This window comes from Pituophis catenifer, unplaced genomic scaffold (genome assembly GCF_029215685.1).
Source record: "Pituophis catenifer annectens isolate HBS135680 unplaced genomic scaffold, rPitCat1.0.hap2 SCAF_2, whole genome shotgun sequence".
In the NCBI taxonomy this organism is placed as follows: Eukaryota; Metazoa; Chordata; class Lepidosauria; order Squamata; family Colubridae; genus Pituophis; species Pituophis catenifer.
The window spans coordinates 178,071,898-178,098,966 of NW_027256882.1; the positions used below are offsets into that span (position 1 = coordinate 178,071,898).

The 27,069-nt window shown below is 42.7% G+C and overlaps 1 protein-coding gene across 1 annotated transcript; it reads left to right on the top strand.

Annotated features, from left to right (window-relative positions):
• Positions 1-1,024: 1,024 nt before the first annotated feature.
• LOC139310939 (intercellular adhesion molecule 1-like) lies at positions 1,025-19,992 on the top strand. The gene is given in 8 exon segments (XM_070935220.1): positions 1,025-1,203; positions 8,553-8,813; positions 9,972-10,289; positions 10,536-10,814; positions 17,157-17,438; positions 17,596-17,838; positions 18,990-19,154; positions 19,157-19,992. Coding segments are annotated over 8 exon segments (1,623 nt in total). The 5' UTR covers positions 1,025-1,151; the 3' UTR covers positions 19,180-19,992.
• The last annotated feature ends 7,077 nt before the right edge of the window (positions 19,993-27,069 follow it).

Genomic DNA, 27,069 nt, shown 5'->3' on the forward strand with positions numbered 1-27,069 from the left:
TAATTATGAGCCTTTGGCCATATAAGGAACAGTGTCATGTTTGTAATGTTAGTTTGTACAAATGGCCCTTATCAGCTAAATCCACTGGATTCTCATGCAGTCAGATCCCCAGTAAAATTGGAAAAGGACTCTTGCTTTTGACTGAAAAGACCAGTCACACTGGGATGCATCCAATTGCTCTGGCTCATTCAAACTGGATTTCTCATTCCTTACCACAACCACTTCATGAGATCAAATAGATCTAAATGATGATTGCTTTGGGGACCTGAGATATTAGAATGGAAACATTCATGTGTGTGTGGGAGGAGAAGCATTCAATTACTGTATCCTTCAGGAGAAAATACTGGGGGCAAATTGAAATAGGAAATGCTTTCTTGGTTATCAATCATGCACATTAATTTAAAATATGAAGCAGGTGTCTTAAGACATAAGATAGTAATATTTGACCTATTTATGGAATATAAAAGTACATTATATGAAAACACACACACACACACACACACACACACACACACAGTAGCACTCTCACACGAAAATTGAAGGTACAATTTCCTTTTTCTTAAGTTATAAAATGGAGATGGTTAGTGTGGGAAAATAAAAAGTGAAACCATCAAGAACCACCCAAAGGAAATTCATTAGCATTTGAATTAGTATTAGACATCAGTATTTACATACTGGAATGGAAAACTATAGGTATTTTTAGAGGTAATGCTAAGAAAAAGCATTTTTTTTCAAGTGAAAAAAAATCACTTGACATACAAAATGATATGAATAATGGAGGCTGGTAGCGAAAGGTTGAGAATGGCTGACCAAGAAAGGTTCTTGAAAGAGTCAATTAGATTTCAGTGATCAGGAAAAAAGGCGATTTCTTGGGAGGGAAAACTAAGGCTGCCAGGGCCGGAAGAACGTGCTCAGTGAGCCTCAATGGAGAGGAAGCAAATATTTCCTGAAGCTGTGTAACATTAAGAGAGCTTGGCAGAGCTAGTCGATAAATCTGCTTCCAGAAGCTACTTGCTGCTTTGACTGTAGGTGCTCACTCTGCCTCTGTTCCTTGTTTTCTCCTATTTGGACTGATCCAGATTTTGGCCTGCCTCTCTCAGGGGCAGGAATCGATCCAGACAACAGCCAACCCAAGAGACTGAGAGTGCAACATGCAGAAATTTATCTTCTTTTTTGCTGTAGGAGCCTGGGCTGTTACTCAAGGTAAGAAAGGAAACCTCCATTTCGCTCAGATATTGTGGGGCAAAGCACGAAAAAGAGACGGAAGGAGCCTGATAAAACATAATTTTAGTGAGAAGTGGTAATGAGATCCTTGGAAGTGGCTTTTTTTAATCTACAACAGCAAACCATGACCAGATTTGCTGCCATGTCAGGCTAACCCTAAACTATGATTTGAATATGAAGTCTAGCAGGCGGAGAACCAGAACGGCAATTTTTTGATAAGTTAATTTGATCAGAGATGCTATAGAGCAGAAAAACATTGTAACAGGCATGTTTGGGCATGTTTGGGCTCTTCCTGTCTGACTTTGATTCATCAAGCACTTATACCTATCAGTATGTAGAAGAGCATTAAAAGGTAAAAACAATTTATATCTGTTTCACAAAATGGCTCGCCTAGGTAGCCAGTCCTTAGAAAAAATAAGACTCGTGGTATCAGAAGCCAGCAAAGCAGTTATTTCTCTTTCATTATCTTCCTGCCCTAAGTGTACCTCTATAGTTTAATGCCTATGACAGCCGAACCAAATTTCTCTCTCTCCCCCCCACCCCTATAATTTAAATATATATAAATATACAGTATATTAATAAATCATTAAAAAAAAGAATGTAACAACAAAAGAACAAAAGCAATGGCAAGAGAAGAAAAAATATAGTTATGCCTTCTACCTTTCTTTCTATCAAGGAATTGTCATGTCATGTCTTTTCTCCATTTTCTTTTGACCTTTTTAATCCGTCAAACCAGAAAACATCTCTTCAATCTTTTCTACTTTCAAAAAAAATTCCATATAAACTTTCCACTCAAGTCATTTTCTTTAAGCTTTTGCGGACTACAACATAAATCAAGGACTGGCCATACAGCACTAGCACGTAGTCCTCAATTTCTCCAGATAGTGTTCTCCAGGGTAGGAGGATATTTTATGGATCAATGGCTTATTGGTATTAGTAAGAAAGAAGCCTAATTGATCAAGGCTGTGTTCAGATTATCATTTTTTTGCATTTGTAATCCTTCCATGCTTTTTTTGAAGCTGTCTCCATTTTGGAAAAAGTGAGAAAGAAACATGTTTTCTGAAGGGATTGTCTGGAAAAATTAAATTGAAGCAGACTGGGAGAAATTGTTTCTTAAGAAATCTCCATGGAATATTGACCTGTTGACCTCCATTCACTTTCCTGTATTGTTGATTATAATCATCTTTATTCTTATTATCTTTTTTCTTAAGATTTGTTTGATCTTCGGAAAACAAGTGAACAAAAAGTGAGACTCCTCCCACTGTAATATGCTCTGTACTTTACTTTCCAATTGATTTGTGTCTGTTTTAAAAATGCTATCAAAATTTGGATCAAGTCCAGTTGGGCAAAAACTGAAAGGGAAAACATTGGAAACTGATTTGTGACAAAGTGCAGCTGGACACTGGCTGAGACTTTCTGTTTATTTAGGCAAATGTTGGAAGTCAAGGGGCAGCTGAACAATCATTTCCTCAAATTTCTGCTCCAGAACATCCTAGGCCGGTGGTGATGAACCTATGGCATGTGTGCCAGAAGTGGCATGCAGAGCCCTCTCTGTGGGCATGCACAGTTGTCACCCCAGCCCAGCTCCATTGCATTTCTCCATCACGTTTCTCACTTCGTTTGCAGGGAAACAAAAGTTTGTGGGGCTAAAAAAAAATACGCGAAACAGCATTCCGCCTTCATCACGATACATTTACTGTTGCTGCCTCCATGGCCTGCCCACTGCTATCGCAGCGCCTTGCACAGCACAGTGAAATTTAGCACGCTTCACAATGGGGGAGATGGGGTTCCATCCTCCTCCTGGAGTCCATTATGATGCGGAGCCACAATGTGACCCTGCATTGTCATGGGCTCGCTCTGGCCTCCCGGATGTCAGTTGCTTTTCCTCCAAAGCTGCCAGTGTTGGGATGCCCTGCCTCCCTACTGGCCAGCTAATCTTTGGCTCTCTGCCGACCAGCTGAGCATGGGCACGCTGCTCCTGGGCTCCTCGGCCTCCAGATGTCATATTCCCACCACCCAGGACCAGTTCAGCAGTTCCTACCTCCCAAGGGGGGGAGAGAGGAGAAGAGAGAGAGGAGAAGAGAGGGAGGGAGAGAGAGAGGGAGGGAGAGAGAGAGAGAAACAGAGAGAGAGAGAGAGAGGGAGGGAGGGAGGGAGGGAGAGAAAGAGAGAAAGAGAGAGAGGGAAAGAGAGGGAAAGAGAGAGGGAAAGAGAGAGTGGGAAAGAGAGAGGGAGGGAGGGAGAGAGAGGGAGGAAGGGAAAGAGAGAGAGAAACAGAGACAGACAGAGGGAGGGAAAGAGAAACAGAGAGAAACAGACAGAGAGAGAGAAAGAGAGAAAGAGAAAGTTTTTCTTTTTTATTGTTGCTAAGTGTAATATTTCAAAAGCAGAAAAAAAATAAGGAGCATAAAAGTGCATTTATCACATTTTTCTTAGAACAATTAGCTGACCTCTGTCTTGTTTATCATTATTTTAGGTAGTAAAACCTCATTATTCAGGTTAAATTGCTGTGTTGGCACTTTGCAATAAATAAATGGGTTTAGGGTTGCAGTTTGGGCACTCGGTCTCTAAAAGGTTCGCCATCACTGGGTTATCCCATAGGGCTAATCCCAAGGGTCAATAAAACATATCAGGAATGTCACTGTTTTCTATAACATTAGGTGTTCAGTCAAAACACTTGACTGTATATCAGAAATTTCTGGAAAATTTATTAAAATTTAAAATTATCTATGTTTGCCAGTTTTACATAAATTTTATAATATTCTAAACATTAATAATTAATTTCATTATAATTGGTCTACTTTGCTCCTGAAGAAGATATTATTTTACTTTGTTACAAATGTTTCATATAAGAAACCATTCATTTCTCAGGTTTTTCTCTCTGTTCTCAATAAATCTGTTGCAATTTTTAAAAAAATATTCTGTGTCCAAAGGATATAATTGGTTCAACTCTAGGTTAGTAAACCTAAAAGTATGATATGCTTCCTAAAAAAATTTGCAACAGAAACTTTGAGCACTTTGGGGTTTATTTTACTTCTAGTTCAATTTTTCTATGTTGTGATGCATGCATCTTTTTCTGCCTGGGGTGATAGGTTAGTTAGTAAAATAAGTACTTTAAGAGTAACCCATGCTATTCCCATATTAGTGGACTATTTGTGGAAAAAAATGGTATATCTTTCTTTTGTTATTTAACAAACTGTGATTATTTCAGCAAGGAGGTGTTTAAAAAGCCTTATTTCATTAACTGGGATATTTTTATTCAAAGTCAATGACATTACCATGTTTAGATGGTCAGGAATTAAAATGGTTGCATATCTCATCTAAATTAGGTTAAAAAATGACATTAAAAATAACTTGAAATGTGCCGTAAGGGGTGGATAACACAGTATGTTGGAATTCAGCTGAGAGAGGTGTGGCTAATGCCAGCGGCAGCACAGCAAATTCCAGGGTTCCTGGAAAATGCTGATATCTCAGCTGCTTTAGGGGATCCCCAGGGATCATAGCTGTCCTGTAAAGATAGTGAAGAATGGAGGCACTGGCAGGCACAAACAGGGACGCCGCAAGTTCCCTGAAGTGTCTGCAATAGCTTCCGACCCAGCAGCAAGGGAAGCAGTCATTAGGAACTGTCACAAGCCAGGCCGGCCACACGCAAGAAGATAAAGAAAAGAGAATGTGGGATCATCTCACGTGGGATCATCTCACGTGGGTGAGAATTTGTGGTCTTGAAAACAAGATTCCTTTATATATTTAACTCCTGAACTTTTAAAACTATTTTACTTGAGAAAATTAGCAAAGAGAGAGGGGAGGGAGTGGAAAAAGGCTACCTCCCCATTTCCGGAACAGCAGCGAAGAAACGAAAGGCGTTAATAAAAGCTAATTAACAAAAGCTGAAAAAGTAATTTAACAAACTGAAAGCAGATTGGGAAAAGAGGAATTTGAAAAGTTGAATTTGGAGCTTTGAAGCTGTGGGTTTATTTTTTTTTTCTCCTTTAAGACTATTTTGGATTGCAGAGGAAATTAAAGAGATATATTGGACAAAGGAAAAGATGAGAAGGGAGTGACCTTGGGATGTTTTGGAAACTGGCAGGAAGATTTTGATAAGAAGTGGTTTTATGATTTTGTAACAGAAGGGGGAAGATATAGAAGAAAAAGAAGAAAGAAAGCTGCTTATTTTTTCCTTTTGCTTGATGGAGTAATAAATTTTGTAAGATTTTGGAATAGTGGTATTTGGGAATATTATTTTTTTTTTCTTTCTGGTTTTTCTCTTTTTATGCCTTTTCCTTTTCCTTTTTCCTTGTAGAAATGCCCTCTTCCTGGATTTAAAAGAGTTCATTGGCAGGGTTTTTGTTTTTTCTTTTCTTTTGGGGGGGGGGTAGATATATATTTTTTTCATCTTTTTATTGCCTGGTTGGAGACTCAGGGTGGCTTACAATGCGTTAAGCAATAGCTTTCATACTTTTGTATATTTTATACAAAGTCAGCTTATTGCCCCCACAAACTGGGTCCTCATTTAACCTATTTTAGAAAGGATGGAAGGCTGAGTCAACCTTGAGCCTGGTGAGATTCAAATTTACAGTAATTGCAGACAGCTGGTGTTAATCACAATGCTTTTTTTTAGTCTGCAGAGCCACCAGGCCCAGATATTTTGGGCAAACACCTGGGTTTTGGACTAGTAAATTTTTATTTTTGTGCTGATCTGGTTTTATTTTTTATTTCTCTCTCTCTCTCTCTCTCTCTCTTTCCTTTTTTTCTCTTTCTCTTTCTTTGTATTTTTTCCCCTCTATTTTTTCCCTTTTGGGCTGTTTGATTGTTCTTGTTTTTTTGTATGGTTTATGGATCAAATCTATGTGGATTAGGGTTTCAAGAACCTGATTGGGCATTTTGAATTTAAAGAAATCGAGTATTTGGATTATAAAATTGGGTACTAAAATTTGGGGAAAAAAATAAGATGAAGAAAAAAACACAACATTTATCATCACCATCAATATCAACAATGGCTGGTACTACAGGGCAAAAGACAACAGAAATTGCATCACAGCAAGAGGAAGTCAACACAGAATTAAAAAATATGCTACAGACTATTTATTTATTTATTTATTTATTTATTTATTTATTTATTTATTTATTTATTTATAAAATTTGTATGTTGCCCTATCTCCGAGGACTCAGGGTGGCTCACAACGACAATCGACCAAGCGACTGTTAAAAACAACAAATATACACAAAAGAATAAAAAAGTTTTTTTTTAATTTTTTTTAAAATATATGAAGATCTTAAGACAATATTAGACAAGGTAGATAGGAGAATGGAAAAAATGGAAGGAGAACTGAAAGAAGTTAAAGAAATGATAGAGAAAAATGAACGATTGCAGCAAATGGAAGAAAAAGCAGAAGCAACCGAGAAAAAAGTTGAAGAGCTGGACTATAGACTTACAATTACTGATAAAAATCAGGAAAAAACAATTATAACCCTGGAAATGGATAAAGCTGATTTTTATTTAAGATTACAAAACATTGAAGAAGAAAAGGGAGAAAATTTAGCAAAGAAAATTGCAGAGATACTAGCAGAAGCAAGGGAAGAAAGTAAGGAAGGGATATTAAATGGAATATATATAGTTAGAAAAGAAATATGAAGATAAGAGGATCGATAAATGAGTTAGATAATAGAAAATTAAACGAGGGAGAGAATAGAAAAGAAATAGAAACCCAGATGACACCAGAGTAAATGAAAAAGAGGGATGGGAGGGGGGAAAAGAAAGAAGATAATAAGAATAAATGTACAATTATGAGGATAATACTGATAGATAGAATAAATCTGAAAAGAAATCAAAAGAAAGTATATACTATTAGAATACAGGAGTTGCTCGGATACCAAACAAGGAAAATATTCATAGCAAAGAAGATAGAAAGGAGAGAGGAGTAGAGGGTAGAAAGAGGAGAGGGAGGGGAAGAAAGGGAAAAGGAGAGGAAGGAAGGGTAGGGGACAGGAGTAGGAGAGAAGGTGAGAAGGGGGAAAAGAAGAGAGGAGTGGGGGAAGGGAAGGGGAAGTAGGATGAGGTAGGAGAGGAGGAAGGAGAAAGTAGGAGAGGAGAGGATGGAGGGGAGGGAAGGAGGAGGAGAAGGAGAAGGTTTGTTGTGAAATGAGGGAAGAAACGGTAGAAAAGCAACTCCAAATGTAATTAAAATGTCTTATTTTAATGCTTTCTTTAAGGAAAACAGGTATATGTATGATTAATTATGTATAAGAAAATGTACATTTTATATTATGTGTATAAGAAATAAAACTGAAAAACTTTTCAAAAAAAAGGAATTCAACTATATCTAGATGTGCATTACATTAAATCTTAGGTATACATGCAAAGGATATTGTGACTTTTGACGTTTGTTTTCTTTTTTGAAATATTAGTGCAAGCCAATAATGGATCTAAAACTAAACGCTTAACTTATAGCTTGACCACTATAGCCACATTAACTTTGAGAGCTACCTGTGTCTTCAACTGCAACTCAAAGGACTGGCTGTCACCTTCAAAGCCTCCATTTTTCACCATCTGGATATCTGTGGTGCCTTCTCCCTGCAATCTATGCTCATCCTTTTAGATCTGGACAGAAAGGCTTGCTCTGGATCCCAACCCTTAAGGAATGGCCTCTGCAGCAGGGGTGAAATTCAGTTTTTTTTCCCTACCGGTTCTGTGGGTGTGGCTTGGTGGGCGTGGCAGGCGAAGGATATTGCAAAATCTCCATTCCCACCCCACTCTGGGGCCAGCTAGAGGTGGTATTTGCCGGTTCTCCAAACTACTCAAAATTTCCGCTACCAGTTCTCCAGAACCTGTTAGAACCTGCTGGATTTCACCCCTGCTTTGCAGGGATCATGGGGTTGGGCTGTCTCAGACACTGCCTGAATTAGGACAACCTCCCTAGCCTGATATCAGATAGGCCACAACTCCGTTATCTTTCTGTAGAGCTATTAAGATTTGGTTGTTTCAGCAGGTTTTGGGGTCTTGGGGTATGTTTCTTCTTTCATTGATGTTGATTGCATACATGGGCCCCGGATATTCCTCAGAGCTTCAGTAAATTATGCATAGTTGCATTTTTAATTTTACTACTGTTTGGGAGTATGTAAGCAATCCAGTCAGATACAATTGGACAGATACATATAAACAGCAGTTTGAATTTATTTCCAAATAAGGACTTTAAGTTTGCAAGTTTGTCACTATTGAAGGTCCATGTCTGAACTAGACAAACATTGGGTTTCCTATTTTTCAGTATTAATTTCTAACTTTTCCTCCACTCTGTTCATTTTTGCACCAGCTGTCTTTGTTCTGATTTCAGGAACTACAGAGGAAGAGTTTGTGGAAATCTGGCCACCAAATCCTGTGGTGGAATTTGGAGGCTCTCTTGACCTGAATTGCACAAGCACTTGTGAAAATATTGGCATTGAGTCTGCCTATACAAAGCTTCCCATAGAAAATGGATCTAACTGGAAAGCCTTTCGTCTCAGCAATGTGGACTATTGGGCAGCCAGCCCTTTGTGCTATGCTGAATGTAAGACTGGACAGAAGAAATCTCCAAAAGCAAACATCATTATTTATAGTAAGTCACTTGCTGGATTGTGTCAATTATGCTCTAATGTTACCCAAACTGGAGAATTTTAAGATGGCTGGACTTCAACCTCCAGAATTCTCCAACCAATATGGACTTTACTAAGAATTCTAGGAAGTGAAGTCCACACATCTCAAAGTGACACAGGCTGGGAACTACAGCTCTTTGATTTTGTGTGGGAATAGGATGGCTCCCACCCTTTCAGAACCCAGCTCAGATTCAGGAGAAACTCAGGAAAGGATGCAGTTGCATCAAGAAGCAAAGTGTCAAACACAGAGAGCAGAAATTTACCTACAGAAACTAATTAGCCAAATGTAGTGAGTGGCAATGGATCTGGTGCATGGCATCCTGTTTCATCAATAGAAAGAGCCTTCAAAAAAGGCTTCTGGTTTTAGCTAGATAAATGGCAAAAAATTGGAAGGAGCACACAGAGTCCCTCTTTGAAGGAGATGGGCAGTTTAGAAATGTGAAATATAAATAAAAGGTAAAAGTTTTTCATGGCCAGTTGTATTTGACTCTAGGGGACAGGGCTTATCTCCGTTTCTTAGCCGAGGGAGCCAGCATTGCCTAAAGAGATTTCTGTGGTCATGTGGCCAGCATGACTATACGCCACAAAACACTATTATCTTTCCACCAAAGTGGTACCTATTTCTTTACTCGCATTTGCATGCTTTCTAATTGCTATGTAGGTAGGAGAAATATAAATAAATAACCAATATCGCTCCTTCCCCTGAGGCAAATTCTTCCCACCCTCCTGCAATAAAACTGGGACTGTGATTATGACATTATAGAAATATTTTGGTGAGGATTACCTACATTAATGTCTAACAAGAATGCAGGCACTTAGCTAAGGCAAAAGATGGAAATAATTATCTAACTAGGGCAAGCAAATAGAAATAGATCTTTCAGATGACAAGAGACAAGGTATTTCTTTTGGGAAAGCTAAGGCATGCCATCCACTGCCCCTTAAAGGTATATAGACATTTAAGTTTGACTTAGAATGTACAGGCTGGAAAATATGTACTTAGGTAGAGAGAATGTTATTGCCATAGAATAAATAACAGAAGAGCCATGTTATTGCTTGTTCACTTCTAGCATACGTTAATCAAACAAAATTGATTTAGAACATTTTATTTCATTTCATTTCAGAATCTCCAGAGAGTATTGAACTGGATCCAATACCAGAAATGGAAGTGGGCAAGGTGTATAACTTCACATGTCGGGTTCTTGGTGTAGCCCCCATCCATGACCTCACGGTGACCTTGCTGAAAGGGGAAGAGCAAGTTCTGATAAAGGCCTTTCAGGATCACACTCAGCCTGAAGCTGGTGCTGTTGTGGTGAACCATCACATAAGAGCTGAGCAAAATGACTACAACAAGACAATCACCTGCCAAACATCTCTGGATCTGAGACCAAGAGGACCACTCCTGAAAAACACCTCCCATGGCATATCATTATGGACTTTTGGTGAGATCCCATCCATTGCCCCAGTTCTGATTTAGACATACTGCGCCCTGTGGCTAGACAATGCACAGAAGGGGTTGGTCCACCTATTACACTGTTTGGGTTTTTGTTTGCATAGATTTGATGTCCCCTACAGTTGACCCAGCACTCACCCCCCTGAGAGGTTAGGGAGAGGATACTATTGTGACTGTGCTTTTTTTTTCCTTTTTTTTGCAATAACTGACCTGATTTCTCTTACTTTCTTGGCAGATTTTGCAAAGGCTCCCCTGCTCCACGCTGGCCTGTTCTTAGAAGCTGGGACTCTGATGAAAGTGACGTGTGATGCACCTGAGGTTTCCCCAGCCGAAGAGACCGTGTTTGATCTGTGGTTTGCAGGGAAACCTCTGACCTTCAACACCACTGTGATGGGGGGCTTGGCAAGTGCCCAGGCTGTGATAGCCTCTTCCTCAGTTGGAGATCATGAGTTGATCTGCACAGTCTCTCTGGGGCCAATGACCAAAAATGTGACAAAGATAGTGAACGTGTTTGGTGAGTCTCATATCTGTAATTACTAACACAGAGAGAATTAGAAGAGTTTTCTTCCATCTATTATAAGTTATGACTTATTTTGAAAAACAAAACTTCAGTAAAAAAAATCAAATAGTTTAAGTAGCTGAAGTGAGTCCTCTTTGAAACAAATGGAATTGAAGAAAATAGAAATTTATCCCAGTTGTATTTTCATTGAAACTGAAGAATAACTATTAAAGGGTGAACCAAACCAATATTCCTATTCAAATTAAGTACATACAGAGCTTGGATCTAATGTAAACCACTGGAAAAAATGAAGCATGGAATAGAATGCCAGAGTTTGGGAAAACTGATTGCAAATGACTGAGAAACAGCTTCCAGTTTTTCTCACATTGCCAGCTGACAGTGTCCCTGCATTCCACAAAGATGTGGAGTCTTCAACCTTGGTTTTACAGTTTACATTTACATAAGTATGGCAATATAGGAGAGCTAATATTTAAAAATCTTTTTCTGTGTATTTGTCAAAAACAAAAACAAAATAAAACCGTAGCTATCATCTATTCCGGTTTCTGATTTTTAAGTTTTAAATCGGTTTTAGTGACAAACTTTCATAGGATGAAAGTAGTAAATGAAGTAAATACTGTATCACTACTTATTTGCTGGTCTGTTTCTATACCCAAACATCAGATTATTGTATTGCGTGTTGATAGGTAAAAAAGAGTTTAGAGCAGTGTTTCTCAACCTTGGCCGCTGGATGATGTGTGGACTTCAGCTCTGCTGGCTGGAGGATTCTGGCAGTTGAAGTCCACACATCGTCCAGCGGCCAAGGTTGAGAAACACTGCTCTAAACTCTTTTTTACCTATCAACACGCAATACAATAATCTGATGTTTAGAGGGATCAATGTGGCTTAACCAAATATATAACAGAAGTGGGGGGGGGGGGAAATTGCCATTCTAACCTTGTTTGCTTCTTCTCAATATTTGTGAACCATTCATACATGTTTTTCAAAAACACAGTCCTGAACCCAAGCTATAGGTTTGGCTCACAAGAAGAATCCTGTGATGTATGTTGGGGTGAGAAAGAGTGAAGAGCCAAAGTCACCTAGTAAACTTCCATAGCTAGGGTGTCTTTGATCATGAGTCTTTCTTGTCCTGGTCCATTATCTTAATCATTCTCTCTATATTTATTGACTGAAAGAAAGAAAATAAGGATCCAATTTGGGTTGGTCACCGGGATTAGAGGTTTAGTCTTCCAAGCTTTCAGACTTGTGCTGAGCCCATCTTCAGGGAACTTCTCTCCAGCAGAGTGTGTGCTTTGGGCTATTCTATGCATGGTATGTATACGGTGCCTGGTTGTGTATGGCTTTTTAGTTGCTGATTGGAGTGTTGATAGCTGGCTATTAAGTCACTGGTTGTTGTTTCTTGTGCTGCCAATCCCTCACCTCCTAAATACTTGATTAACTGATGGTAAATCAGTACTCCTGTTAACTGAAGCCCAGTTTCCCAGGCTTCAATCACTTCCCTGACTGTTTTTATATACCTGCTTGTCCAACATCTTAGCAGCTGCAAAATTGAATGTACCGTATGTCCTTGTTCATTGCAATGTGAGGCTACCAATGAGTTTGGGTCTCCTTGTGAGACCACTTGCTCATGTTCTTGTAGTTAGCTTCTAATGCCAACTACATTGCACACCCTGCCATAGATTTATTTATTTTATTTTATTTTATATTGGATTTCTATACCGCCCTTCTCCCTGAGGACTCAGGGCGGTGTACAGCCAGATTAAAAAACATGCAGAACAAATATTAAAAACAATTAAAAGATATATAAATTTGGCCCAATTAAAACTCATTACCAATTAAAAACGTTTAAAACATTTAAAAAACAGTTAAAAATTTCATCTTAAGCCAGCCCGGCTTGTTTAAATAAATGGGTTTTAAGGGCGCGACGGAAGGCACTGAGGTCTTGGATTCTCCGTATCTCTGGGGGGAGCTGATTCCAGAGGGTAGGTGCCCCCACAGAGAAGGCTCTCCCCCTGGGGGTCACCAGCCTACATTGTCTGGCTGATGGCACCCCGAGGAGGCCCTCTCTGTGGGAGCGCACGGGTCGATGGGAGGTCGTTGGTAGCAGCAGGCGGTCTCGAAGATAGCTAGGCCCTATGCCATGGAGCGCTTTAAAGGTGATAACCAACACCTTGAAGCGCACCCGGAAGACAACTGGGAGCCAGTGCAGCTCGCGCAGGAGCGGTGTTACATGGGAGCGCCATGCTGCTCCCGTCACTACCCGCGCTGCTGCGTTCTGGACCAGCTGGAGCCTCCGGGTGCTCCTCAAGGGGAGCCCCATGTAGAGAGCGTTGCAATAGTCAAGGCGAGAGGTGACGAGGGCGTGAGTGACTGTGCACAGGGAATCCCGATCAAGAAAGGGCCGCAACTGGCGAATCAGGCGAACCTGACAAAAGGTCCCCCTGGTTACAGCCGTCAGGTGTTCCTCCAAGGACAGCTGCATATCCAGGAGGACTCCCAGATTGCGAGCCCTCTCTGTGGGGGCCAATGACTCGCCCCCAATAGTCAGTGATGGAGTCAACTGACTATATCGGGATGCCGGGAGCCACAGCCACTCAGTCTTGGAAGGGTTGAGCTTGAGCCTGTTCCTCCCCATCCAGATCCGTACAGCCTCCAGGCACTGGGACATCACTTCAAGGGCATCGTTGGGGTGGCCTGGGGTGGAGATGTACAGCTGGGTGTCATCAGCGTACTGGTGGTATCTCACCCCAAAGCCACGGATGATCTCACCCAGCGGCTTCACATAAATGTTGAACAGGAGAGGCGAGAGGACCGATCCCTGCGGCACTCCACAAATGAGAGGCCTCGAGGTCGACCTCTGCCCCCCTGCCAACACAAACTGCGACCGGTCGGAGAGAAAGGAGGAGAACCACCGCAACACGGTGCCTCCCACCCCCAACTCTTCCAGCCGGTGCAGCATGATACCATGGTCGATGGTATCAAAAGCCGCTGAGAGGTCTAACAGGACCAGAACAGAGGAACAACCCCTGTCCCGAGCCCTCCAGAGATCATCAACCAACGCGACCAATGCCGTTTCTGTGCTGTGCCCAGACCTGAAACCCGACTGGAACGGATCTAGATAAGATGTTTCCTCCAGGAATTGCGGAAACTGTCGTGCGACCACACTCTCAACAACCTTCGCCATAAAGCGAAGGTTGGAGACAGGACGATAGTTGGCCAATATTGCCGGATCCAGGGACGGCTTCTTGAGGAGAGGCCTCACCACCGCCTCTTTCAAGGCGGTGGGGAAGTAACCCTCACTCAACGAAGCGTTGATAACACCCTGAAGCCAGCCTCGTGTAACCTCCCGGGAAGCCAGTACCAACCAGGAGGGACACGGGTCCAGTAAACATGTGGCCGCACTAAGTCTCCCCAAAATCCTGTCCACATCATCAGGAGTCACAGCATCAAACTCCTCCCAGATAACATTCTCAAGACTATTCCTCGTCACCCTGCCCTGATCTACCCAGTCAGAGTCCAAATCCCCCCGGATCTGGGCGATTTTGTCATACAGGTATTGTCCGAAATCCTCCGCCCTGCCTTCTAAGGGATCCTCCCGCACTCCCGGATGGAGCAGGGCGCGGGTCACCCTAAACAGGGCGGCCGGACGATTCCCTGATGACGCAATAGAGGCGGAAAAGTAGTTAGACTTTGCCGTCTCTATCGCCACTAGGTAGGCCTTAATATGCGACCTTACCAGTGTTCGATCAGATTCAGCGAGACTGGCCCTCCAACCGCTCTCCAGGCGTCTTTTCCGGCGCTTCATTTCCCTCAGCTCCTCAGTAAACCAAGGAGCCGCACGGGATCGGCATCGGGTCAGAGGCCGCAAAGGCACAACTCGGTCCAAGGCCCCACCAGCCGCCCGATCCCAGGCGGCTACCAGGTCCTCGGCCGAGTCATGTGCTAGATCCTCAGGAAATGGCCCAAGCTCCGTCTGGAACCTATCAGGATCCATCAGGCGCCTGGGGCGGATCCATCTAATTGGATCCGCCTCCCTGCGGCGAGGGGTCGCGGTTCGAAGATCTAGGCGAAGGAGTGAGTGGTCAGACCATGACAAGGGTTCCATGTCTATATCCCCTATAACAAGACCACTCAACCACTGGCCAGAGACAAAAATCAGATCCAGAGTGTGACCTCCCCTGTGAGTAGGGCCATGAACTAACTGGGTCAGGTCCATGGCCGTCATGGAAGCCATGAACTCCCGAGCCACCTCAGACGTTTCACCGACGGATGGCAAGTTGAAATCACCCATGACTAAAAGCCTGGGTGTATCTACTGCCACCGTGGCTATCACGTCGAGTAGCTCAGGTAGGGCTGTTGCCACGCGGCAGGGAGCCAGGTACGTAAGCAACAAGCCCATCTGAACCCCACGGCCCCACCTCACAAGGAGGGACTCACATCCGGCTATCTGAGGCACAGTGGTCTCCCTCGGACCCAGATCCTCGTTAATAATAACCGCCACCCCCCCGCCCCTCCCCTGAGCCCTCGGCTGATGGAATGCTCTGAAGCCTGGTGGGCACATTTCAACCAGAGGGACGCCACCCTCCGGGCCCAACCAGGTCTCCGTAATACCCGCCAGGTCCGCTCCTCCCTCTTGTATAAGATCGTGGATGAGGGGGGCCTTATTGACCACGGACCTGGCATTGCACAGCATCAGCCGAAGGCCCAGCTCCTGAGTATCTAAGCCACCTAGTATCCGAGCAGAGCCTTGGGGACCGGGGCAAGCAATTGCTCTCAGACAGCAAGTGCGAGCCCCCAGCACCTGATGTGGTCCCCAGCTCCCGCCATATCTGCCCCTCCCATTCACCGTGCCGATGGTACAGCCCTCATAGATATCGTCCCCCATCCCTTTCCCAATCCCTCGTCCGGTGCCCCCCGAATCGTTACCCTGTGCCGGGCACGGCTCTGACCCTGGTGGATTTCCCCCCCAATCCGCCCTAGTCGTCTTCCCAATATCTTTAAAAGAATAATTACAACCCCCTCCCCCAGAACCCCTTAAAATCTTTAAAAATTTCCCTAAAAAGCCCCATAAATTCTTCCTTGCTCCATGCCATCTCTCCGGACTCCAAAGTCCGTCATCGAGATAGGCCCTCGATAATGTGGGGGGCCAAATCTGCGAGAGGGGAGAAACTCGCAGGGCGAGGAGTTCCGACACCGAGTACATATAGCTATCAGGGGAAACAGTCCAAGGGTGGGGGACCACTGATGTTATAAGCGTAGGGAAAATTCCAGTCCATAGTCAGGCTGCCAAGCTCCACTGTCCTCTCACGACAGTGGCTAAGGAGGTGCATATCATTCGACCCCGAAAGTTTCCAGGGTGGCCGTCTCTCACCAGGCCAATCCATGGAGACTTTGAAAGAAAGCTCAAGGGTGAGGATAGCCATATTCCGCCTCCTCGGCCCCATATCCATAGAACCAGTATCCCTCCTGGGATTAGCAGCATCAGGGAATCCAATATCCAGCTCAAAGGAGGTTTAAGTTCGTAGATGTTCGTCAGAGAAGTTCTACATGGTAGGGAATCCAGACAGGCCAGATGGAAATGGGAAAAAATTAGGAGTAGTTCAGCAGGCCAAGATGGATGGGAAGCTATGATCGTAGTAGGCCAAAAGGCCGAAACTCAGTCTGAAGGAAGGAGGGGGGGGATTCAAACCGCATAAGTTTGTAGTCATTTTCCAGCCCCAATAACCCTCAACCTTCCATTCTAGAGGGTAAAGCTCCCCAATTTCGTCCCCAATTTCGTCCCCCCCCATCCAGCTCACCCTGGGGGGGGTCTCTGGGTGTCCCTGGGGGTAACCCTTCCCTCAAGGGTCATATACTCTCCAGTCACCCCAAAATCTGACCTAAAACCGCTGCTGAAGAGTCCTGGGCCGTCTGTTTGGAAGTCTTTAGGCCCTTGGGAGCCGCCCCAACCTTAGGCGCCCCCGTCACGACCACCGCCGCAGCCTCCGCAGTCCCCATCGCCATCGTCGCCATCGGCCCCCCCACGGTCAAAAACATTTTGGAAGCAGTAGAACACAGCTTCCGAGATCACACACTCCAAAGACACACACTGGTAGAGAGAGGTTCCCTGAGGATGGGCTCCAGCACAAGTCCAAAAGCTCGGAAGACTAAACCTCTTGTCCTGGTGATTGAACCCAGATTAGATTCTGGGACATTATCTTGGGACACATATATTCACCTTCATTCATGAAAGAAAAAAAGATTTAGAGGGCCTTGATGAGCATTTCTTATAATTAAATTAGCTTACCAGAGTTAGTCCATCTAGATGCATAATCACTGCTCTGCTCTGTTCCCTCACAGCTTTACCAAAACTCATCTTTCAGATTGGCAGTTCAGAAGCTGTCGTCAATCAAACAGTGAACATTACATGTAGCACTGACGGCAGTGCTTCCCCTGGTTTTAAAATGCAGATCACAGATGCTGCCAAAATATTAGCATTCGGCAACGTAGATGAACATTTCCTGCAGCATGAAATGATCGCTCAGCAAGAGGATAACAAGAGGGAATTCATCTGCCAAGTAATCCTGATCGTTGATGGGCACACCAAGGAAAGAAATATATCTCAAAATCTCACCGTTTTCTGTGAGTAGGAAAAAAAAAACATGTTATATTTTATTCCTAGAGATTTAGAACTCTGAAAGGCTTAACAAATGTGCAGCAGCTTTGCAGAACAAAAGAAGATACATCACACTGAGTATTATTACCAGTGAAACTAACCACATTTTCTTCTCCATTCTAGATGGTCCCCAAATGGATGATTCCAATTGTCCCCATGCACTGACCTGGAAGGAGGGAAGTACAACATCATTTACTTGTTCAGCCCTGGGAAACCCCACACCAATTGTTCAGTGCTGGAAAGATGGGAGGCCTTATAACATTGGGGAACCACAGCTAGTCCAGAGAGAGCATGATGGCATTTATCACTGTAATGCTACCAACCAGTATGGCTTTGATGTTAGAGATGTGACCATACATGTTGAATGTAAGTTCACCTCTAGCTCTAAAGAACAAGAATAACCATAATTTGGGGGCTTGTATCGCTCAACCAGGACAATATTGAAGTTTATTTGTCACATGCAAGTTAGGAATGTAACCCAATAAAAGAAAGTGATAGGAATTCTCTTCCCAGATTTTGGTATCACTTCCATCTATGATGCAATCCAGAAAGACTGATAACGTTTCTAATGGATAAGAGAGCATCTACTATGAATAGTGAAGAGATTCCCTTATGTGTGGATATGAACTGATTTTCATGCACCCAAATAATACTTCTATATCTGATTCACCATTTTCTGGCCTAATGCCAAACAAATATATTAACTTTTGTTTCTCGTCCTCTGTGTCTGTCCCACCAGCTAGGGATTAGGAGAACAGACAGTTAACATTTAAAGAAGGCAACCATTTGTAGATGGTTAACTTGGAGAGTGTGTATTTAGATGCACCAAAACATTCCTGATACATCTTTTAGAATTCGGAGGTATCATCAACCTGATTCAGAGTTTTTAACCTAGAACATTTCTTAAAATGTGAGGAATCTCAGCAAGGGACTAGCTTTTTGCAAGTTAAATTTGCCCAACAGGAAACAGAGGGTGGTTTGATTAAAGTACCAGGATAAAAATCAAGAATCTGAGTTCTAATGTTGTTTTAAGCTCAAAGTCACCTGGGTGACTTTGGGCCATTCAATCTTTCTCTGCCCTAGCAAGAAGGCAATAGCAAGCCACTTCTGAAAATCTTGCCATGAAATCTGCAGGGATTTCTCTGTTGCCATGAGTCAAGAATAACTTGAAGGCACACACACAAACAATAAACAGCAAGACAGATTGAGACTCAGCATAACTTTGAAACTAGGGACGAAGAATTCCCTTAACTGGAGAATTCTGGGAGTTGAAATCCACACATCTTAAAGTTTTGGAGAGTTAAAACCACAGATTTACAGTACATGTTGCAGTTTGTATATATCATATTTTTGTCTCAGCTATGAAAACTAGAACACTCTATTTTCAAAATAGACTTGGGGTGTGTTTGTGTGTTAAGGGGGTGGGGTGGGGCTGGGTGGGAAGTCCTAAAATACTTGCAGCTCTCTGGAATGCGCAGTCATTTGATTTTCAGCTCTTTTGTTTTTTTCTTCCACAGCTCACCAGCCCAATATCTTAGCAATCATCTTGGGAATAGCTGCAATCGTGATTTTAATTTCCTTGATAGGGATCATGGCTTTTTACAACAATAGGAAGAAATGTGGGATTTATCATCTCTGGAAACGGCAGCAGCCGCAAGCAGCACAAGCCTCAGAGTTGCGACCCTGCCTGAATTGCACAACCAATAACTAAATGAATGCTGGTTGTTACAAACTGTAGAGAAACGTCAACCATACCAGCAGGAGTATAGCTACAGGAGGGATCATCATTGGATTTAACATTGAGGAAAAAGCCACAGGAAAGTGTTCCTCAGCTTCCAGGAATGCCTGCTAGAGAGAACTTTCTTTGGACTTTGGCTTTGGGACTTTCAGATAGTGACTGGTGTCATGCATTACAAGGTGATGCATTCCTATGTTTTCTTAAGATCTCCCCCTGCCAAGATATTTTCCAGCTTCACTATTCCAGGCTATGGCCTAAATTCAGCTGTTCAATGGAAAACAGCATCAGGAAACAAGGAAGAAACACCAACAGCAGCCTAAACAGTTCCCAGAGCAATAGGTAGTCTTTTAGTCTTGCAGTGTAAAACATCTGCTTGTCATATTGTTGTTTTGGCAGCAACATGTTATATATGTCTATTTCTAGACATTTACACTTGCAAGCTTCTCATAACATAGGAGATTAAAAATGGGGCTTATCAAGTGACAAATCCTATATCAAATGTCAGGAAGCCAGAAATAGTTTTTTGTCTGTTTCTTTGTATTTTAATCCTGGTACATGGACTTTTGATGATCTTGTTGAAAGTCATCACATACCATTAATGTGAGTCACATTATAGTGGACAGTATCAGGCTGAACACAGGAAAAATTTCCTCTGACAAAAGATTATTTGGATTTTGGAAAGGTCTGCAGTGAAAAGTCAATGACCTGCAACTTCTTCACAACTCAGCAAATCTTCTAATCTTCTGATATTCCTACTTGTTTTTACATTTGTCTTTTGTTACAGGGAGAATAAAATGAATGCTAGAATTATTTATTTAGTTAAGTTATTTTATTGTGCACCCATGTTACCATCAAGGTAACTCTGGCCAGCTCACAATCATAAAAATTATATGTATATGTATATACACACACATATACATACATACATACATACATATATATACATACATACATACATACGTACGTACGTACGTGTGTGTGTGTGTGTGTGTGTGTGTGTGTACAGTTAATATTTCGGGTTTCTTCCCGTGTAATTGTGAACATATCCCTAAAAGGGTAGAAGCGACGTTTCGACAGACTCTCATATATATATATATATACACATACACATACACACACACATACATATACTCCCTTCCTTGCTCCAACTCCTGCTCACCTAGCAGTTGAAAAGCATGCAAATGCAAGCAGAGTAATAGGTACCGCTTTGGTGGGAAGGTAATAGCATTCTGTGCACCTTTAGCATATAGCCATGCTGGCCATATGACCATAAAAAATTTCTTCAGACAACCCTGGGTCCCTTGGCCAAGAAACTGAGATGAGCACCATCCCCAGAGTTGGACAGAGTTGGAAACCTTCACCTTTTATATATTAAAAACATAATTGATATCCGCAAACAATATGATCCAGTTACAGATGGGGAGGGAAGGAGCAGGGTGGGTGGAGGTGGGATTCATTGTTAATCTTTTCATTGTTAATCAAAAGAACCTGTAGTACAGTGGACTAAAGCACTGTTATTAACAACTGCTGCTTGCAATTACTGCAAGTTCAAATCTCACCAGGCTCAAGGTTGACTCAGCCTTCCATCCTTTCAAAGGTAGGTGAAATGAGGACCCAGATTGTGGGGGCAATAAGCTGACTTTGTATAAATATCCAAAAGTATGAAGGCTATTGCTTAACGCATTGTAAGCCACCCTGAGTCTCTGGAGAAGGGCGGCATATAAATTAAAGCAAAAAATAAAAAATAAAAATCAACCACCTCCATTGTGACACTCCCCCACTGGGGCCCAGTGGTGGGTTGCTACCAGTTCTCCCCGGTTCTTGCGAACCGGTAATGGAAATTTTGACTAGTTCAGAGAATCAGTAAATACGACCTCTGCCTGGCCCCACCCCCAATCTATTCGCTGCCTCCTGAGTCCCAGCTGATCGGCTAGAAGGAAAAAAACTGTTTAAACCCTTGCCACGGCCTTCAAAGGGCCGCCTATAGCTGATCAGCAGTAAAAGGCAGTGAGGTGGTAGAGCAGTGCGCTCCAAAAACAAATACCGTATTTTTCAGAGTATAAAATGCACCTTTTTACCCCCAAAAAGGAGATGAAAATCTGGGTGTGTCTTATACTCCGAATGTAGCCCCATCCACCCGCTGGCCCCCACCCTTGGGAGGTTGTTGGTCTCTGTGCGTCACATTTTCTGACAGTTTCAAGCGGTAGGGATCCTCACATTGACAAAAATGAGCAATGTTGCACGCTGGGAGATGGGTGGCAGAAATGATTAGGGTGCTGTTTGGAACCTGCTGAAAACTGCCATCACTGCATTTTCATGAGGGCGCGCGGCTGTACAAATTGCATCGGGGAATCAGGGAGGAAAACGCCAGAAAACACGATCTTGCGAAGTGGGTTCTTCTGCATGAGAGGTGTAAGGCAAGGTGCTTGCCGCCCAGCCTGCCCTTTCTCCAGACAACCCAGGCTGAGAGCAGTCAGCTTCTGCTCCTGGCCCGGGAGACGGATTTGGCCAGGAGGGAAGAGAAAGTGAGACTGCAGAAAAGGAGGAGGAGGGTGTGTGGCTTTGTGAATTGCTTCGGGGAATTGGGGAAAAAAATGCCAGAAAACCCGATGCATGAAGGCAATGCTGTTTTTCCTCCCCAATTCCCCGAAGCAATTCGCAAAGCCGTCCACCCTCCTCCTCCTTTTCTGCAGTCTCACTTTCTCTTCCCTCCTGGCCAGATCCATCTCCTGGGCCAGGAGCAGAAGCTGACCACCCTCAGCCTGGGTAGTCTGGAGAAGGGGCAGTCTGGGCACCGAGCACCTTGCCTTACACCAAATGCAAAACCATTGCCTCCATGCATCGCATTTTCCGGCGTTTTCCTCCCCGATTCTCCAATGCAATTTGCAGAGCTGCGCGTCCTCCTCCTTGGTGGCTAAAGGGGAAGAAGAAAACTCTGGGCACGTTGAGAAAGCACATTTTCCTGTTGCTGGAAGAAGGTCGAAGTTGGTTCCCCCCCCCCATTTCTTTCTTAAACTGAACTGCACTTCTTTTCTGACTCATTGATAAATGATCCTGGGAGAAAGCAGCAGCTGCCGCTGATCCATTTCGGGTGGTCAAAATGCCAAGTGGCTGTGGGGAGCTGAGACATTTCTCCTTCACACCGCCACCCCAGCTGCTCAGTGCAGTTCAGTTTAAGAGAGCAATGGGGGGGGAACCAATCTCGACTGTGGTTGGAGTCCCTCTGGGCATGAAGACCGTTTGGGAGGAGAAGGTGGCTGAGGAGAGAGGAGTGTAGGAACAAGATGCAGGGGGAGGGGGAGACTGCAGGAGAAGCAGCCCTTCTCCCATTCTTCCAGCAACAAGAGTGTGTGTTCTCAACATGCCCAGAGTTTTCTTCTTCCCCTTTAGCTAAGGTGACCAGACGTCCCGCTTTTGGTGGGACAGTCCCGCTTTTGAACAATTTGTCCTGCGTCCCACGGCATTTTAAAAAAGTCCCGATTTTTGGAACGAATACACGGCGCAGTGGTGGATTGCTCCCGGCTGCCTCCTGAGTCCCAGCTGATGGCTAGAGGGAAAAAAACTGTTTAAACTCTTGCCGTGGGGCTTCAAAGGGGCGCCCTACAGCTGATCAGTGTTAAAAGAAAACAAATGAGTAGACCGATGCCTGCAAAAATAGAAAAAACAGCCCCTTAAAACTTCAGCATAGGTTAATTAGCACAAGTTGATTAGATCGGCTTCCTGACTCTCAGCTGATTTGCTCTCAGCTGTTTTGCTCAGGGCTCTGTTGTTGCTAGCTGCAGAGTGCTGGAGATTTTTTCCCCCTAACTATGCTTAAAAAGCGAAACCGAAAGTAAAGCAGGGTCTTTGCTGCAACGTGGCAAAATGAGGCAGAGAGAGATTTCTTTTTCTTTTTCTTTCTCCTCACCAAAAAAGGTAGGTGCAAAACTGCAAACAATGGGAAATTTAGGACAAAAGAGGAGAGTTCAAGATTTTCAAACACAAAAGAAAAAAGGCTCTATTTAACTAGGGAATTGTAATAATTGAGATACTATTAATTGTATATTGTGTTGAAAGCAGAAATGGTTAAGTTGTGGTTTGGAGGAATATATGGGGGAAATTATTTGGTTTATTATTATTGGTAAATATAAATAATTGGTTTGTAAGAAATTGGATTGCATGGAAATAATTGGAATATTCATGTTCATATTGATTAATATACAAAAAAGATAGTTATATAACTAATTGATTTATATTAAAATGTTGAATTTGTATTAAACAACTGTATTACATAATTACATAATTAACCAATGTGAGGATGGATATAAAAATAAATGACAATGGGAAGGGGTATAATATAGAATAGAAGGGAAAAATTGAATTTGATTAAGATTAGAGATGAGGATGAAGGGTAATATTGGTTTTTTAAAAAAATAGATGAGGAATAAATATGGCAAAAAGGAAATATAGAAATTGTAAATTTAATTGAAATGACTAAACACTGTTTAAATTTGTGAACCGGCCAAATATTCTGTTCAAAGAAAATACATTGTAAGTTTGTATGTGTGTTTCTAATTATTGCTATTTATTCATATTTGTTCTCTTTTATTCTTTCAAGTTTAACAATTCATTCTTTATCTTAATATCTTTATATTTGTTTGGGGTTGGCTTTCTTCCCTTTCATCTTTTTTTTTGTACAGCAATCTTTCTCCTCAAACCTACCACCTCTCTCTTTTCTTCTTACTTTCTCTTCCCCCCCTCTTCTTCTCCTCCCTACTTCCTCTTCCTTTCTCCTTCTCCTCCTCTCTTCCTCCCTCTCTTACCCTAACTCCTACTCTAATTTCCCTTCCCTTCCTTCATCCCTCTCTATTGCTGTATCCTTTTATGCATATGGACTACTCAGAGGGCTGAAAAGGTTATTTTTGACTGGTCCTCGCACTTTTGACCAGTCCTCAAACTTACGACTGTCCTCACATTTTACGTTTTTTGCCCTATCTTATCACCATGGTGAAGAGAAGCAGTTGCGAAATGAGTGACACGGTTGTTAAGAATGCTGCACGGGCATAAATGTGAGGATGGTCATAAATGTGAGGACCAGTCAAAAGTACGAGGACCTGTCAGAAATGACTTTTTTCTATACACATAGCCATGGCCACCCGGTCACATGACCAGCTAGCCACGCCCAGCCAGTCACATGACCTCCAAGCCACACCCACAAAATGGTGGGTGTCCCACTTTACCAATGTTAAAATCTGGTCACCTTACCTTTAGCCCCTTTAGAGCTCCCAGTTCTCCCAGGATTTGCCTGGAAGCAGCTCCAGCAGTTCTGACGGCTGCCTTCATAACTTGTGCGAGGACTGGAGATCCCCACCCCCTATAGCAGCAGACTTCTCCTTAACCTCCTGAGATAACTGCCCCCATGAAAATCATACCCCACCCCACCCTACCCAATCCAGTTAAATAGATAGGATTTGTTTAAAAATGATAAAAAGATCTGTGCTACGTGTTATCAAAATCCAAATGGAAGTGAGGACGCCGCTGATCCTGATGCTGGTAGGCAGAGGCAGAATTCTTTTTTTCTTGTTTTCCTCCCCCAAAATTAAGGTGTAACTTATACTCCAGTGCGTCTTATATTCTGAAAAATACAGTAGGTAGACCGGAACGGTCCAAAAACAAATGGGTAGACCAGTACGGCTCTGTAAGCAGTTAAAAGCCTGGTAGACCAGTACCTCTGCTAAATCCTAAAGAATTGTCCCATGGCCATCAAACCACGCCCACAAAATAAGCCACACCCACAGAACCGGTAGTAAAAAATTTTAGAACCCACCCCTGCTGGGGCCACAAACTAACTGGCAGAGCCAGGTCTTTAGGCCCTTATGAAAGGTCAGGAGGGTTAGAGTTGACCTCACATCAGGAGGAAAGATGTCCCAGAGGACAGGTGCCACCAGTCAGAATAATCAGGCCAATGAGGCCTGCAACATGCTGGGACAGGTGGGACAGTACAATCCCAGTGGGATGAGATCATCCATCAACTAGTCTGGATCTATGCCATGAAAGATTTTAAAGACGAATGTTGGAAGAAATGTCCATCTGGGTTCAGTTCCGAGTGGAGAGAAAGATACATGGAGGCTGCTTGGAAGGATGGTTTAATGGAGCAGAACCATTAAACACATGGTCCTGGTGCAGTTGAACACATGGAGTGAAGAGTGAGTGTTATTTATACCCTCTCTTGGGCCTTGCCCTAGAGCTTCATGTTCCTGTGCAAGAAATGTATCCTATTGGTTGCTCTTGGTTATGTGCAAATCCTAGGAGTTTGTCTGAGATAAGCCTGGCTGAACTGTTCTGGGTGATGTAATATCCCCAGGTGCCATGTGGTGAACTCTGCTGTTAGATCGTAGGGTTGCCAGGTGTCCACTATTTGAGCGGGCAGTCCGCTTTTTTCACATTATGTTCACTATTTTTTTTCACAAAATAGTGGACATTTTTTTATTCAAAAGCTTTATGATGAAATGGTATGTAATCTAAAGCTGTACAGTCTAAGAGACAGTGGTTCTCAACCTTCCTAATGCCGCGACCTCATGTTCCTCATGTTGTGGTGACCCCTAACCAGGGGTGGGTTCTAAATTTTTTTACTACCGGTTCTGTGGGCGTGGCTTGGAGGTCATGTGACTGGGTGGGCGTGGCTAGCTGGTCATGTGACCGGGTGGCCATGGCTATGTGTATAGGAACTACTCAGAGGCCTGAAAAAAGTCATTTCTGACAGGTCCTCGCACTTTTGACTGGTCCTCACACTTATGACCATCCTCACATTTATGCCCGTGCAGCATTCTTAACAACCATGTTACTCATTTCACAACTGCTTCTTTTAACCATGGTGATAAGAGGGCAAAAAACGTAAAATGTGAGGACAGTCGTAAATTCGAGAACTGGTCAAAAGTGCAAGGACCAGTCAAAAATAACTTTTTCAGTCCTCTGAGTATGTTACAGATGAAAATACCTAACCTGATATCTGTAAATATGTGTGCTTGTTTATATGTCATTATGTGATGTCATTGTGTCACTTACCATTGGTTAGTACTTACCATTAGCCCCGCCTTCTCTGTATATAAGTTCTTGTTCCTCCCAGATTAGTGCTTGTCTAATTGTGTTCCTGAGAAAGAAAAGAAATAAATATTACTATTACAAGAAAGCCTACAGTCTCTTATATATGGGCCTAACCAGGATAACCAAACTAACAACAAATTGGTAGCAAGAGGATGGTTTGGTAGGCCCAACCGAACATAAAGATGCAAGACTCACATAACGACAAAAGAAGACCTGCCACCAGATACATAACGAAAAGAATGGCAGCTCAACTAACTCCTGACAAATATACACCACTTGAAAATATTAAGAAACAAACGCAATTACAAGAAAATGAACTGCTAACACCAAACAAAGAAGATGAGGTAAAAAGAAAAATACTAGAATTAATAGAAACAACTACAGCTGAATCAAATCTGCTTGTGAAAATCCGCAGCATAATAAACGACCACGGAACAGCAGCAGATAACGAAAATAACAAACAAGAAAACTGCAAGGTAAGAAATTCAACCCCTGACTTCAAAAATGACACCAAAGATGGCGACAGCTTCCCGCCTTTTTCATGGCAGCCATCTTACCCACCAAATACCTCTAAAATGCCTGACCAATTACTAAAAGAATTCCAAACCTCAAACTACGAAATAAAAAACAAAACCTACCAAGAAGATGATTACCCGAGTCCAAAAACAAATAAAAAACAATTATTTAAACAAAACAAAGCTCAACCTACTGAAGTAGAAATAGACAATGCTATACAGGTGCTAACTGCAGCACTCGGGACTAAACTAACAATACCA